The following is a 16,787-nucleotide window of genomic DNA, read 5'->3' as shown; positions in this document are numbered from 1 at the left end:
TGCCAAGTCTATTCACGATGGATGGATCTTCGCATTGTTCAACTCGTTACCCGTACCACCCCCAATACCCCACCAGAAATTCCTTGAAAAAAATAATATGTACCTTGACCAGCTGGTGGATGGGGGAGTCAGGGGAATTGTGCAAACGTGCAGGCGTATGCGTGTTGTTTTGTGTGGGCACGTAAGTTACTGAATGTCCCTTCCTACTCTCTGTGCAAACGGGGGCGTACGTGTCGTCTCCAGCGTGGTTGCAAGGCAGTCCCTGGAGGAGTGTTTAAATTTGGGCCATCAGGTTGTGCTTTACCTTTTCCAGCTGAGCGCTGTCTGACCCTGCTGACCATGAGGCTCATTCAAACGCTTACTCTGTGCCTGGCTCTGTCGCTGAGCCTTAATGCTCCCTCGTGAGTATAGGCTACACACAGACACGTCAACACAGTACGTACAATGTTAAAATTAGTCAAATACTGAATAATGTGTTCAAATTATCTATATCACAAGTTTATTACTTTAACCTAGCATTCTAAATGTAATTTTTTTTTTTTTTTTGCAAAAAAGTTTTTGTGTTTAAAGTGGGATTTTATGTGTTCATGTGCACCAACATTTAGATTTTTTCACCTTTAACTGCTAGCCTGGTCCTACCAGACTCTTGTACATTTCATTTGTACAGAGAGTCTGGCCACTTTCCATAGACAAGCGCTTCCTCAACATCATCGTTCTCAGCCACTCTCCCTGTTCACTGATTGGACCGGTAAAATATTGACCGAATATACCGCAAACCCAGACGTAGTACTGAAGGAAAATTTTAACTGAGCGGAAGTACGTAGGAGGGCGGAGCCAGGCTATTTAACTGCTTGATCTCTAACTCAATAAATTCTTGAATTCTCTTCATTTAGCAGAAGCTTTAATCAAAAGTGACTTATAAATGAGAAACATAAGCAATTTAACATAAGAGACAACTATAATTGCAGTATAGCATAATGGCAAGTTTCAAGTAAGGTAGATTAGTACAGTAGTGTTACGTAGTACAATTTTTTTTCCTCAGACAATTGCCTAAATTGCTTGATTTGTTTGTTTTTTGACTAAATTATTTATAAAACCATTTTATAAATGAATCTAATGGTCTAATAGCTGATTTAGAGACATACCACTATTTTGTTATCATTAGAGATATTTTGCAGGAACTCCATAATTTGGGGTAATGAAAAGGGCCCGCCTTTACAGTGTATTGTAATGGTTAATTTTAACGTAGACATATTTGTGTTCAGGCATCATCAGGAGGATCATGCTAAAAAAGGTGAGTCTTGTCAATAACCAGATGCAAACAATTTTCCCTTAAGTGGGTAGTAAATGAAAGTGATACATCAGCACATTCTGATTTCATCAAGACACATATTTAATATTAATTATTTTAGGTTCAGACAAACCTCATGCTGAAGGACAGAAGCATGAATTGCACCATGATGCCAAGCTTGACCGCTGTGCAGGAATGGAGTTTGATGCAGTCGCTGTGAACGAGGAGGGAGTTCCTTATTTCTTCAAGGGTGAGAGATGAAAAAAATATGGTAAAAACGTAATGATAAATAATCAATGTAAACAATAAAAATTAGAATTTACTTTAGAGTCAATGTAAGATTGTATCATTGTTTTTTTGTTTTTTTTGGTGGCCCTTTAACTGACCTTTCTCGTTGACTTTTGACCAAAGATGACCACTTGTTCAAGGGTTTCCAAGGCAAGGCTGAGCTGTCTAATCAAACCTTCCCTGAGCTGGACGACCATCATCATCTGGGACATGTGGATGCTGCATTCCGCATGCACTCTGAAGACAGTCCAGACCACCATGACCACCAGTTCTTCTTCCTGGTAATTTTAGCATTACTTGAAGTGCAATTTGTTTGTTGAATCCACTGTGATGTTTGCTTTATGCATTAACACCAGACAAGCAAACTAAAATCTTCTTTAACACCATTTAAGGACCACAAGGTCTTCAGCTACTACAAGCACAAACTGGAGAAGGGCTATCCCAAAGACATCTCTGAAGTTTTCCCTGGAATTCCTGACCACTTGGATGCTGCAGTGGAGTGTCCCAAGCCAGACTGTACTAATGACACCGTAGTCTTTTTCAAAGGTATTGTAATATCGTAGTACTTCTAATATCGTTGATTAATTATAATGGAAAACATGCAAGGATAATAAGTATGTTGAGAAGATTTTGTAGGTTTAAATTCCTTCATAATCCACCAAAGGTGATGAGATCTACCACTTCGATTTGAAGACGAAGAAGGTTGATGAAAAGGAATTCAAGAGCATGCCCAACTGCACAGGAGCCTTCCGTTACATGGGTCATTATTACTGCTTCCATGGACATCAGTTCTCCAAGTTTGACCCCATTACAGGAGAAGTCCATGGCAAATATCCAAAGGAGAGCCGTGATTACTTCATGAAATGCTCACATTTTGGTAAGCGCAACAAGTGTAAAAGTTAAAAGGCTTGAGAAAGCATGCATTACAAAAGCAGAACTTTGAGTCTTATAGGGTGTCTCTATTGGGGTTTCCTTCAGGAGAAAAGAGCACTGATGACCACATTGAGAGAGAACAGTGCAGCCGTGTGCACTTGGATGCTATTACATCTGACGATGATGGCAGTGTATATGCTTTCAGAGGTGAATTTACTATTGTTATTTTGTCTAGACAGGGACAAAGAATTTTAGTAACTTTTTTTTCAGGTTACATGATTACACAAGTAGGTGGCAGCAAGTGACTAGTCAAGAATCATTCATTCAAACGATTCCTTCAAAAACGCCGACCCTGCATCTCATTTGGCATACTATCCGCCATAAATAGTAGTCCTATTCAAGACCTAATCAGGCTAATATTTATGGTGGATAGGATTCGAATTGGGAGGCAAGATTCGAATCCTATCCAGATCGAAGCCTTCATGAGTGAGTCATTGAATCACTCATTCAACTGATTCCTTGAAAAATGTGAATTGTTGCTCGGATACGCATTGTTCGCATTTTTATTTTATTACTTTTTTCGTATAGGCAGAACAAAAACAGACAATGTAATTGACCATAATGTGTCTAAAATGTAAGTTACACAATATTAATCTTTTTTTATTAAATGTGTATATAAAGTAAAATCACTTGCAAAATCCCAATTGTATAGTCCTTCTGAATATCAGTAAGGCATCGAAAGCTCTCTCGCTGTTGTGCCATTTCTTAAAAATGTATACCAATGTACACATGCAACTGCAAGCCACTATTTTAACAAATACAATTTCTCACACAACAACAACAACAATAATAATAATAATCTTTGTTTCTCTTCCCTAGGGCACCACTTCCTCAGCATAACTGGTGATAAGTTTCATTCAGACACAATTGAGAGTGCTTTTAAAGAGCTACACAGTGAAGTGGATGCAGTTTTCTCTTATGAAGATCATCTCTACATGATCAAGGTTATTTTGTGTAGCAGTTAATTTTTTATCAGGCTTTATTATAGGTGGGTGTATTTTAATATTGTAAAAATGTCTTGTATTTTATTCCATGCACAGGATAAACAAGCCTTTGTGTACAAAGTTGGAGAGCCACACACACACCTAGAGGGTTTCCCCAAACCCCTGAAGGAGGTGCTGGGAATTGAGGGTCCTGTACATGCTGCCTTTGTGTGCGCAGACAAACACATTGCTCATGTCATCAAAGGTATAATCACTGGAATGCTTGTTCGGTTACATTCAAATTATGCCGACTGTAGATCCTTACTACAAGCTTTTGTCATAGTGACAGGAAACTCACTATCTTATCTACTATAGGTCAAACAATATATGATGTTGACTTGAAAGTCACCCCACGTAAGCCTGCGAAGGAAGGAAGCATAACACAATTTAAAAGGATTGATGCTGCAATGTGCGGCCCCAAGGGTGTGACGGTTGTCATAGGTAACCATTACTACATATATGATAGTCCCATGATTATGATGAGGGGCAAAATCATGCCTGAGCAGCACAAGGTGTCTCAGGAGCTGTTTGGCTGTGACCACTAGAGGGTGGCGTACAGAGAAAAAGAGGAGGACCTGCTGTGCAAGTGACTTTGTGGAAATCTGTGCCATATCCGCTTTATTCAAACTTTTGTCACTGACTTCAAAATAAAATTCCTGCCTCTAATGTTCTCCTCAAATAATCTAGCTTTTCTTCAAACATGTGAATACAATCCTGGCATTTACTGCCATTGTACGGTGTGCTGGCTATAATGTATGTGTCTATTAGGCTACAACCGAGCCTGTATTCTTTTATTTGAAGCTCATTGAAGAATAAGACTTAATTATTTCTCCTTGATCTGGGCACTGTGTGGTTAATAAATGATCTTATCTTTCATATTTGTCTGTTCAGTGTGATCCTATATATTACTGCATATATGTAGTTATTATATTTGTTCATAAATTACACTTTTATATATAGGCGTATACTTTCGAAACTGCTTAAATGACCAAACTTCACATGAACACTATTAATTGCTGCTTGCAGCTATATTTTCTGTATTGAAGCTGTTTAAGTGCTTTTAAGCCTTTTCGAGATATGCGAATGTCCTCCTAGACAATTGCGGCCCCTTGGACAAAGACACTGCATGCCACTGCAAGTCAATTGTACTGACTGTTGCATAGCTATAGCTGTTTTCATGTTGTTGTTTATTTTTATAGCGCCACCAAGTGGCCAATCACCACATCCTCTTTCATACAAATCACAGAGCCCAACTCCAGTTTAGGAGTTACTTTTGGTCACTGTAGTGCCACCATCAAGCTGATTGGGGCAAGTCTTGGTGACGTTGAAGACGGGGTGGGTACGACCATCCTTTAAAGTTTTAAGTCTCTATGACTTATGGTTTGGTCTGCCCAATCACTTTTATGGAAAAATGCTGATCTTTGGAAATTCAGCAATTACAATAGGGTTTCAGCGCTAACTGTACGTTCATACTGCCGCTGGCGAGAGCGGCAAAATTCGCTCTCGCCGCCCTGCCAGCGACGCCGTGGAAAGATTCGTGGACGCTCTGACGTAGATCGAATGCTTGGTCATTTTTACAACTGTATTTAAAGGGGCCACAAAGCATCAATCATGTTGATCGTTATTTTTGCAGAAAATTGATAGATGGAAAAAACTTAATTATAGTGATATGTTTGCTAATGAAATAAACAAATTAAAAGCCATTTGTGTGGTGTGGCTTTTGTGTTCATGGTTAAGTGCTATTATAATTTGCATTCCCGCTGAAAAAAAAGTTTCAGCGAAAATATTGCCTATAAATAGTGTAGCGCGCCTTCTTATCAAGTTCAAATGATCAACCTCCTCTATTTTGCTTGGGAACTAATGTGGTCGGAACCAAGGTTTACAGGACTGCGTTCTCTGGACTCCTCTCAAACGGAGCACTTCTATATTCCGATTGGTTGCCGCCGTTTGCCGCCGAACCGCGTCATTGCTTATTACCATAAAGTTGACCTGACTTCAACTCTCCTCGCCGGTCTCACCGTCCAAGACGCGCCGCTCTCGCCGGAGCTCGCCGCCGGCTCTCATTGACAATGAATGACTTCCGGCCACTTTGACGCTCTCGCCGGCGGCGGTGTGAACGCACAGTAAGTGCTTCAACCCCTAATAATAAAGGCCTTAAATTGAGAAAAGAGAATTGTGCCGCAGTGATTTATCGATGTGGAGACAAATCTAGGACTAGTTCACGCAAGTAGGTTTTTGAAATAATCTCCAATATTTTTAACGAACAAATCAATTGACAGCAGTGGTCTTACAGGCCAAGTTGCTCAGAATGAGGAGTTCTACCATACGTGATCTGTGCTGGCAAAATGAGTCATGTAGCGACTACGAGAATGAACCAAACACAATTGAAGCTTTTAGGTGATTGTTCATACATAATCACACAAAAGAGGCTTCACATTCCAGATTCAAATCACCAAACCCAGAGCCATAAATCACCCCTAGGCTCCAAAGAGTCTGTAACCAAAAATACTTTTTATTGTTTAACTAAAGGAAGAACGTTGTCAACGTTTTATAATTTGGCAAGACAGATCTGTTCAGAAATGGTGAAACAAGAGGCCCTAACAAGAGGTCACGTAGACTGCGACTAACAGACTACGTCTTTCTTAAGGACCAAGGTCCCATGAGAGATGAACAAAAAACTACTCGGTTACTATCGTAACCTCAGTTTCCTGAGAGAGTGAACGAGTATTGCTTAGCTATACGCAGTGGGGGAAACTCCTTTTCCTCGATTTACTGAAGCCTATATGTAAAACGCATTTGCAGCTGCACAGCTAGCACACTGAGCGTCTGGCACTCTCATAGGCTGTGCTGCAGCAACTGCACATCCAATGGCGCGGGCGACTCTGATGTGCGACCAATGAGCTAGCCCAACGTCAGAGCCCACCGAAGGGGCGTGGCCTAGCCTATATAGACCCCCGAATTAGCCATTATAGCAGGTTTATACGACTGAAGAGACAACTTCACAAGTTACTATAGTGCGGCCGGCTACGCAGTACTCGTTCCCTCTCTCAGGGAACTGAGGTTACGATAGTAACCGAGTAGTTCCCTTTCGAACGGTCACTTCGTATTGCGTAGCTATACGCAGTGGGGACGCCATGCAAAACGCCGTACCCTAAGTAACTGGTTGCCCTGCAACTCAGGACCCCTGAGCTAACAGAACAAGCCAGAACCCAACAAATTTATTTATATACATAACAGACCAGACACTGTCGGGTCTGAAAAATATAAATGAGTCAGTACAACTGACAGAATATACTAACAAAACCAGACACTGTCGGGATTATTAGCACAATTTTATAACCGGCCTAAGCGGGTTTTAAATATATATGTATATGATTATGCACAGTAATCTTTGTAGACAAGACCAGACACGGTCGGGTCTTAATCATACCGAAAGTACCTTCGCCTGCAGGGAAGGCACCTCCATATTATAGAACTTCATAAATGTGGAAGGCGAGGACCAGCCGGCCGCCTCACAAATATCTTGAGTGGGAAAACCCGATGAACAAGCCCATGACGAGGCCATGCCTCTAGTCGAGTGGGCCTTGACACCTATAGGGCAAACCTGACCCACTGATGTATAGGCCATAGAAATGGCATCCACTATCCGTCTAGACAGTCTTTGCTTCGTGACTGGATCACCCTTAGATCGGCCACCAAAGCAGACAAACAGCTGTTCTGACTGTCTAAAAGACGCAGAACGCTCCAGATAGATTCTCAGCGCCCTGACAGGGCAGAGAAGATTAACCTCCCTATCCTCAGCTGAAGGGGGAAGGGCTGATAGCGTAATAACTTGTGCTCTAAACGGCGTTGAGAGCACCTTGGGTACGTACCCATGCCTAGGTTTGAGAATGACTCTGGAGTCATCCTTCCCAAACTCCAAACATGCAGGACTCACAGAGAGAGCCTATATATCTCCCACTCGCTTGATAGATACCAATGCCAACAGGAGAGCAGTCTTTAGCGAGAGTGGTTTTAGATCAACCGACTGGAGCGGCTCGAAAGGCGGTCCCTTCAGGGCCCTAAGGACCGTGGAGAGGTCCCAAGGCGGCACCGAAGGGGGCCTGGAGGGGTTAATCCTCCTAGCGCCACCAGGTCATTTCTTCTCAGTGAGTGGCCAGCCACCAAAGCATGATGCGCTGCGATGGCTGCCACATAAACTTTGAGCGCTTCGCGGGCCTTGACTGGCGGTGGCTATCAGCGGCAGCGGGGCGGGGCTGAGAGGCCTGCTTCACCGGTTTGGCTGGATGAGGCGAAGGCGGTGGCTTGGGCTTGCTGGTCGTGGAGCTCGAGCATTTCGGCAAGAAGTGTTGCATAGCCTGGGACGCTTTCTTTGCCTCTGTGCCTTAGTAGCACGCAGCGCTAGGTCTGTAGCACTTCTCAGGTCTCGAAAGGCCTCCGGGTCCGGGCCAGCCTCGTCCATAGACTGGAGGAGTTTGGCCTGGTAGACCTGCAACACGGCCATCGTGTTCAGGGCCGATGCAGCCTGACCGGAGGCGGAATACGCGCGTCCAGCGAGGGCTGTGGTGTTTCGGCAGGGTTTGTTGGGATGAGAGGCTCTAGCTTGCCAGCTAGCTGCAGTGCTCGGGCAAAGATGAGCAGCCACGGCCTCTTCGAGGGGCGGCAAAGACTCATAACCCTTTTCCGCTGCGCCATCCACAGAGGAGAGCGTTGTGGAAACTGCTGATCCCACACGTGCTGAGTACGGACCGCGACAGGACTTGGTGAGCTCCTCGTGGACCTCGGGGAAAAATGGCGCTGGTTTGTGACGAGGGGCCTGCTGGCGCCCCGACAGGAACCATCCATCCAGCCGACTACGCGGCGGCTCCTCGGGCGTGGTGCACTCTAGCTCGAGGTCCGCGACGGCCTTCGTCAGGATCCGAAGCATTTCGGCGTCGGAGTTTGTCCTGGTCGCTGAACCACTAGCCACAGACTGAGAAGCGGTGACAAGGTCGAGAGAGCCCGGCCACTCATCCTCCGAAGCGGCGATGGACAGGCTGTCGTCGCGCTCGAGAGATCCGCCGAAGGAGATGAGGCCCTCCACGTGGGGGGGAGGGCGCTGGTCTCCTACAAACAGGACCGGTGAAGTCGTCCGATTAGGAGAAAGTGAAGCACGCGGGGATGCGGCCGGCGTGCGTTCACCAACTTCCATACTCTCCGGTTGCCGTTGGCTGCGACGCTTCTTCTTCCTTGGAATAGACAGCGTGGCTGAAGCGGCATCGCCGTCTCGAGAGAGAGCTAGCCGATTGCGCAGCACAGAGATAGGCATGCTTTCGCAGGCCGCACATCCGCAGGCAGAGAGTGCATTCTCCGCGTGGTCGATCCCCAGGCAGGAAATGCAGCTCGAGTGTTGGTCTGCCTCGTGCAGACGGCCTCCGCTCGTGGCGCAGGCTGAACGAGGCATCTGAAATAAAACAAAGCTTTCGAACAAAGGATATAGGCTGTCGCCGGATAGGCACAGGTGAGACGGCGTCAGGAGACAACGGCGTGCAGGCGAAGTCTGCTGAAGGGAAGCTCGCTCAGGCTGAAAAGGCTTGTTCGGCGGCGAATAACAGTAGAAAGCTCAGGGACATGTGTACTGTCGCTGAAGGAGTAAAAATATGCTACAATGGCTAATTCGGGGGTCTATATAGGCTAGGCCACGCCCCCTCGGTGGGCTCTGAAGTTGGGCTAGCTCATTGGCCGCACGTAAGAGTCGCCCGCGCCATTGGATGTGCAGTTGCTGCAGCACAGCCTATGAGAGTGCCAGACGCTCAGTGTGCTAGCTGTGCAGCTGCAAATGCGTTTTACATATAGGCTTGAGTAAATCGAGGAAAAGGAGTTTCCCCCACTGCGTATAGCTACGCAATATGAAGTGACCGTTCGAAAGGGAACAGACTTCAGCAGGAACTATCCCTGACCCCAGACTGGAATGGCTTAAACCCCATAAACTTTACACACTAACACACTTTACATATCAAAATCCATAAAACTCATCCCAGAACAATTCTCGATGGACTTAGAATTATGTAGTTGCATGATGTTTGATTATATGTTGTTTCTACAATATATGCGTTTGTCTAATATGCCATACAATTCACAATTGTTATAAATATTAGGTGTGTGAATGAAAGTGTGTCGTGCTTCCTGTCGGCAGGATCGTATGTTCTTCTTGGCTTGATTGAAATCTGGGTAAAATGTTTTGCATTCTTATAATAGTAATAATGGCTAAACTGTGGCCTCTTGTTCTCTCTGCTAGTAATGGAGAGCAAGATCACAGATAACGCATGATTTACGCTAAGAAGAAAATAGAGCCACCTCCTAAATTAAGCCAGTGTCTAATTGGCCAGAACTCATCCTGGAGGTTGGACAAACTTTGAGTTTAAAATCTAAGAACCGAACACAGAAGTGTTCTCTTTTCCTGCTGCTCTGCTCTTTTCTCTCGTGCTCTCTATTGGAAAAAGTCTCGGCAGAACAAGTCGGGTGGAGCAGAGGAGGGTTATAGTAGCCATCTAGACGCATAGAGACAAATGACCAAAATCAAGATCAGGGTTTAAAACAGCTTCATCCAAGCCATCTAACTCGTCTCACTTTCCTTTGTTTTCTTTTCCGTTAAAAGTCTCGGTTCTAAGTTAAGTTTAGCTGCAAAGTTTCGTTTAAACGTTTCGACTGCAACGCGCTACCAACTTCAAAGACTTTCATCCATCCGCCAACACACCACATGATTGGCTGCCCAAGATCGCCAGCCAAGCAACGGACCCGGGAAATCCCTTTCCCGACAAAAGGGAATCCCCAAAGCAAACCGAAGACAAGGAAGTAACCTTCAGACTCTTAAGCCTAGTTCAGACTACATGATTTTAAAACGTCGGGCTGAACTGTGCGGTTCACAATACATGACTTGCTCTCTGAGAAATCAGGATTGTTCAAGTTGTTGAGCTGTTCACACCACACGACACAGCGTGATTGATCCGTAACAGGAGGTAACGCACTACACGAGTTGACAACAACTCTGTCACCCAACGATTCTATCTTGTCTACAAATCTATCTGTCTAATGTCTACCTTGACGCGAAACAGCACGCGCGCCAATACACAGCGAAGAACAACACAACATGCGAATATGGACGTCAGACAGAAACTAGTGCTGCAAACTGTTTGCGCGATTATTTGCTCTGAGAAAAAACGCAAAAAAATAAAAAAAAGTGGATCTGCATACGCGAAGAGCAGGTCTGTGCTACAGAGAGAGTTGGAGGTGAGTAGCCTACAGCATGTTTATATCGGAGATGTAGCTGCATGTTTATGTTTAGCTGACGGCAAAAATCACGTATTTACCCGGTGACCTCAACTCATGCCTTGCTGTGATTGGCTGTTGCGTGACATCAGTGAGATTGAGTTGTGCGACAGCTCTGGATATCTAGCATGCTAGATACATTTTCTAGGCTTGGCGACGCGTCTGCGAGGTGTCTGCGAGGATCTTTGATGCGTTGTTGGCTCTTTCATACTAACAGATTGCGTTCATCGCCCGCTAATCCCACGCGATTTGCACGCGATAACACCCTGACCTGTCGGCGAGCTCAACGATTTGCAAATCGGGCTTAAAATCATGTAGTGTGAACTAGGCTTTAACTGAACAGGTGCTTAATATAAAATTTAATAACCTGCTTAAGAAACTATAGAAGGGTTAAATCGATGATTGATGGTTCGTTCAGGTCATGTCTTTTAAGTGCATATAGAAACTTGGGATCTCAGCATCTGACTCCTAAAACGCATTCTTCCTCACTCTCTTTCTTTCTGCAACTTGTATGAATGTGTGTGTGTATGTGTGTGTGTGTGTGCTAGATATTAGTTTTATGTGTTAGTCTTATAATCAATAAAGTATTGTTTGTATTTGAAAAGAGAAGCATTACTTGTGTTATGTGCTTACGAATTTATTGTCTTGAACTGCGATCTAAGCTATCTATGCTTTTACCCTTGAATTATTTCTTATTTAGCTGTTAGCTGGGAATTAGTCTTTCTTGGCCAGGAAGATATTATATTTCCTAGAATTAATAATTGTTTATGCTTTCCGTTCATTGGATGAACTGATAAAATGATCATACTATTGATTCTGCTACAGTAAATTCTGAAAATAATTAAACTTAGTTATTGATCATAATCCGTTATGGATAATAATTAGTTATATCACACAACAATAAGGTAAGAATTGAGCGTGTTCCTCAATTTCTGAAATACCTTGATTATAGCTTGCTGATGTCTGCGTGTTCCAGCGTCTTTCAAAGCTATAAGTGTGTTTGTATTAGCCAGAGAGCTTAACGAAATTATACTGCAGTAATTAAAATAACCATATAAGAACAAATATTCTCCTCACAGGGCGATGAGCGTGTTCCTCATCTAACGTTATATTTATCTGATTCACAGTGCGTGTTCCACTGCGATCCGTGATAAACATCATAGAAGCCTTGGTTATATTTATCTGATTGTCAATGCGTGTTCCATTGCAATCCCAGTAATAAACAGCTGTTTGTCTATGTTTGCTTGTATGTTTGTGTCTGTTCAATGAATTCTCGTGTAAACACTGCGTGTGTCCGAGTGTAATTGAATAAGAGTTATTTTAAAGTGTGCTCAAGTAAAGCTTGACGTGAAACTTAACCAACAGTTAAGAACCCTGTTGTTTTGTGTGCTCAGATAACATTGCACAGATACGATCTGCCCGAGATCGCTATTGTTCCATCTATATTACAGCGCAAAGCTGTTGCTTCCTTTAAAGTTAGACTCACTCTTAAAAAAAAAAAAAAAAAAAAAAAACTGAGTGAAGCCCCACGTCGCTACGAGTGGTGTCCCTTATTTTTACAGTTTGAAATGCGCCGACATTTCACGTGATATGATCGACTGTACGTGCATATTCTATGAACATTGTTGAAATGCGCCGCCATTTCATGTAGCCTAACATGCGTAACTGTTTACAAACTGTTGCAATTCACATGTTTACCCACTAGCGTTTGTTTGGTCGCCATAGTTACGATCGTGACACGGAAGTCTTAACCAACGCTTCCGGGGGAACTCTGACCTCTCGCACGATCAGAGCCACAGTGTAAACAAACCTGAAACAAACCCTTTGGTAGCTAAGGCAGCTAATCCTTTGCTAAGCTAACCAAAGCAGTTGTTATAGTGAGGCCTATATGCTAAAGCCTTAAGCATTATTTACGGTTATCAGTAGTATTAACATCAATGGTTAAATACAGTGTCTGTTTAAACAACGTTAAAGTGATTTAACCATTTAAACACCTTGACTTTACACCTGTTGGTCTTTTCTTCTTTCTTATTTACCTTTCCCATATCTTACTTAACCCATATTTTCCGTGAAAGGGAAGTCGTTTGCAATTAATTCCTTTACCTTCATCTTACTTGAAAAAGAAAATACTGGTTTATGATTATTAATTGTCAAATTCAAATTTGATTTTTTTGTTTTTTTGTTTAAAAGGAATTATTAAATTAAAATTCTAGTTTTCTAAACAGGTAATTTCTAATGATTTCTCGATTTATTTATAATAAATCTAATTTCATAATTTCTAAATTTCTCTTTTAGATCTAATCACTTCAGGCTAATAAGTCTTAAACTTTGAAAGTTAAGAACTTATTCCCCCAACATTTTCCCTATTACAAAATATTGTTAGACTCATACTTGCTCCTTATTGTTATTGCGTTGTATCCTCCTTTTCTCATTTCTTTCAGTTGTGGTTATAAACGTAACCATTCTATTTTACTTATTCATTTACCTTTGTATTTAATTTCCCTTTTCTTATTTTGTCCATTATCATTATTACTTTCTTTCATCTTTATTACCTCTTCCGTACCTTTTTTTTGCTTGGGAGTGACACACCTGAGCCTCAATAGGAGACATTGGTATCTCACTACGAGCTTCAAATAAATCAGAGATAACCCTCTCTTACAAAGTTTTATTTGTGAATGTTTAGTTGTTTGGCAACTGCCAATTCTATACTCGTAGTTCAACAAAGGCTCCAGCCATTTGTGGATCCAATCTCCTCCCCTCCTTCCCTTCTCACATACCTGGGAGAACCATCAATCGATTCAAAAGAAAGAGAAAGATAATCTTTCCAAAGAAATCATTAGGTATTTGATTTTTAATCAAACCATCTCTGTTCTCCATACTCTCCCTATATCTGTTTACACAATTTACAATTTGACATCTCATCCAAGATCAATTAACAGAGACAAGTGTTGAGCAACCGTCGCCTTCCAAGCATCCCTGCTGTAAGCGGTCCAACTGACGGTGTGTGGTGTCAATCCTGTCAAACTCAGAAAAGAGGTATCATCATTATTGTTGTATTACTTTTCGTTATAAACATAAACAATAATATTGTTTACCTTTCTGGAAACAGATTCTCTTTGATAGGAAGCATTTACGAGAAAAATAATATTTCTCCTAGTTAAGAATTTTCTTTGTTTTTTTTTTAAATTGGTTTTTAACCTCTCTCTCTCTCTTTTTCCCTTACTCAGTTGAGTGACATAGTCCTCACATCACGAGTTGAAACCAGCTTTTCATTGATAGAATATATTTATAAAAAATCTCTCCCATTGAAAAAAAAAAAACTTTGAGATTTGTTTTAACCTTTTTCTCCTAACCTTTAACCTCCTTCTTTTTAACCTTTTCCCCATCAATAGCCAACCTGTCTACAATGAGACCAACACGTAGACATTACAACATTTCACTGTTGGTGTACCGTCACTGAAACGACACTTAGCTGTTCAACCACATATAGGCTTACATTCAAAACAGGTCTGTGTCAGTCTCTTCACCCCAGCGTACCAACATGTCGTGGACGACGAACCCCACTGCCCAAAGGGACGACGTGGACGCCTGGCTCAGAGTCATTACAGACTACCTCACACCAAAGACAATTGAACTGTTATTATTTTTAATAATAATCATAATTCTGAGAAGATTCCTGACACATGATTCAAGCCAGAACCACAACCATGTGGAACTAACCAAGATCACCTGTTCCTTAAGCAATGCCTTCACAGCCCAGCTGAAACTAAGCGACAAGCACATCACCCACCTTCAGGAGGAGCTGACATGTGCCCAGAGCCGCATAGACAAGGTGGAAGTGAAAGTCCAGGACGACTTCAAGTGTCAGACCACTGAGTTCCTGAGAGAGCTGATGCACACTCAACACTGCACAGACCAGCTCAAAGCAAAAGCTCAAGACAAACTCAAAGTGCCTGATGAAGTGGAGCAAGAAACAATGAAACAACTCGATAAGCTCCAAGAAGCCCTTGCAGTCACTGAACGTGACAAACAAGAATTAAAGACTGTTCAGAAGCACCTGGTAAACCAACTCCATTCTGCTGAACATCAGCTAGAGAAAGCCAAAGCTGACATTAAAGATAAGAACTCTGAAATTAAAGCTCTGAAAGACCACCTGGAAAGGTGCAGCGCTGAAATGGACCATCTGACCCAACAGCGAGATGACCCCAACGACGAGCTCTACACGGTCAGAGATGAACTCCAGCACATTTTCCAACCGAAACCAGAGCCAAGAAGGGAGAGACCTCCCTCAGCATCACCCCTGCTGAGCAGAACAGAGTTCTCCGTCCAAGAACTGGCATACAGTGAAAGAAGTGAATGGCCACAACCCAAAACGTCACAGGCCTTCACCACAGAACTGTTCACTGCCAACAAGCAACGAGAGCTCATCCAGGCAGACTCCAAAGCAGCACAGGGATGACCTTTAAAGATCTCAACCAGCTGGTTAAGAATATCACTCAGTTCAACCCGAACTCCACAGAGGGTCCCGACATCCAGACCTACATCCGAGATACCAACTTCCACCTAGAGGTGAGACCACATATGACTGACAGAGACAAGTTCTACCTCCTCAGATCCACATCCAGTCCAGAGGTACGAAGCTTCCTAGACCAACAACCTGCTCATGTCAAGTCAAACTACCAGCTGCTATGTGAGACACTGATTAAAGAATTCAAAGGCCCAGAGTCGGAACATGGTGTGTTAATCGCCTTGGAAACCAAACAAGGTCGACAAGAGACTCTCCAAGCCTACTACCACCGCTTTCGACAAGCTTACTTTGGTGCACATAACAAACTTGAACATGAAGAGGATGTGAACTTCAAAACCCTCTGGCTGAGAAACCTGCATCCTGGATTGAGTTGTCATCTTGGTGTCATGGCCAGCGCAGACACAATGACAATCAAACAGCTACGTGACCTGACACACAGGGCCTACATCAAACAAAAGATGTCCTCAAAGAAAGGTTTGAAAACATCCACAGTTTCAAACTCCTTCAGCCAAGACACAAGTCTTGCACTGGAAGACAACCAGTGGCATGACAACACATTTCTTCGTAAGAAGCAAAGAGAACGTGACTCCCATGCCGCTGACAGATACCACACCAACCGCGTGGAAAAGTCATGGGACAAGCCACGCTTCTCAAGTAACCCACAAGAAGGAAACCACTGGAAACCTAACTGGACATCCAAAGGCCATCAACCAATGCATCCAGAATCACTCCATGTGGGTACTCAACAACGAACCCACCTTTGCACCACTCAGTTAAACACAGCACCGAGTATGCCCAAGAACCAGGCAGTTTACCCTCAGAAGACATGGAGCAACTAATGAGGCAACTGAAAGTTTTCATCGGAAATGAGGTAAACATGGATGACGAACAGGATGGCGATGGAACGGAAGAACACCGATTCATCTGATACACCTTCATAATGAACATGACGACCAGTTGTTCTACAACAGCACAGAACAAAGTAGTCTCTCACAGTCAACCACTGACAAACACCCAGAGGTATCAGAAAACACCATCCTGGCTACCCATCACTCATAAAGAAACCACCAAACGAGCTCCAAACTCAAGAACCATGTTTGTGCTACAGCAACAACAGTAAGCACAGAAGGTCAGAAAGTCTGTCACAACCAGAAGGCATCGTCGGAGGAATGCAACAACGGAGACCAAGTTTAGCACTACATCTTCACGCATCCTTGCCAAACTACCTCCCAATGTCTGCCAGAGAACTTCCTACCTTACTTGATTGACCCCCAGCAGATCACAGAAGATCCCTTTTCCAAGGCAAAGATGCAACAAGCTCATCCAAGCTAAGCCATCAAGCAAAGGAGGGAGCAAAACAGACTGAAACAGATCTGACTATACATACATACATGCACTACACAACAGCCCTAACATACTCACTAACATACAGAAGTTAACCACCTCTACCGTGCAA

At 43.2% G+C, this 16,787-nt stretch overlaps 2 protein-coding genes across 2 annotated transcripts; both read left to right on the top strand.

Annotated features, from left to right (window-relative positions):
* The first annotated feature begins 339 nt into the window (after positions 1–339).
* hpxa (hemopexin a) lies at positions 340–4,040 on the top strand. Its single transcript, XM_077216488.1, has 10 exons — positions 340–401; positions 1,266–1,294; positions 1,419–1,541; positions 1,703–1,860; positions 1,972–2,125; positions 2,244–2,456; positions 2,558–2,659; positions 3,332–3,456; positions 3,553–3,700; positions 3,811–4,040. The coding sequence occupies exons 1-10, from the start codon at positions 340–342 to the stop codon at positions 4,038–4,040; spliced, it is 1,344 nt and encodes a 447-aa protein (XP_077072603.1).
* An 11,218-nt stretch (positions 4,041–15,258) lies between these two features.
* LOC143723138 (uncharacterized) lies at positions 15,259–16,170 on the top strand. The gene has a single exon (XM_077215129.1). The coding sequence runs from the start codon at positions 15,259–15,261 to the stop codon at positions 16,168–16,170; it is 912 nt and encodes a 303-aa protein (XP_077071244.1).
* The last annotated feature ends 617 nt before the right edge of the window (positions 16,171–16,787 follow it).

Source organism: Siphateles boraxobius, unplaced genomic scaffold (assembly GCF_051911475.1).
Source record: "Siphateles boraxobius isolate OS27281-9 unplaced genomic scaffold, OSU_SipBor_1 7, whole genome shotgun sequence".
In the NCBI taxonomy this organism is placed as follows: domain Eukaryota; kingdom Metazoa; phylum Chordata; class Actinopteri; order Cypriniformes; family Leuciscidae; genus Siphateles; species Siphateles boraxobius.
Note: the sequence above shows the minus strand (reverse complement) of the source record. Positions and strands in the feature narration are given on the sequence as shown.

Coding starts and splice junctions, on each gene's coding strand:
- hpxa (XM_077216488.1), top strand. CDS start 340: ATGAGGCTCATTCAAACGCTTACTCTGTGCCTGGCTCTGTCGCTGAGC. Junction 402..1,265: donor CTGAGCCTTAATGCTCCCTC/GTGAGTATAGGC, acceptor ATTTGTGTTCAG/GCATCATCAGGAGGATCATG. Junction 3,457..3,552: donor ATCATCTCTACATGATCAAG/GTTATTTTGTGT, acceptor TTCCATGCACAG/GATAAACAAGCCTTTGTGTA.
- LOC143723138 (XM_077215129.1), top strand. CDS start 15,259: ATGACCTTTAAAGATCTCAACCAGCTGGTTAAGAATATCACTCAGTTC.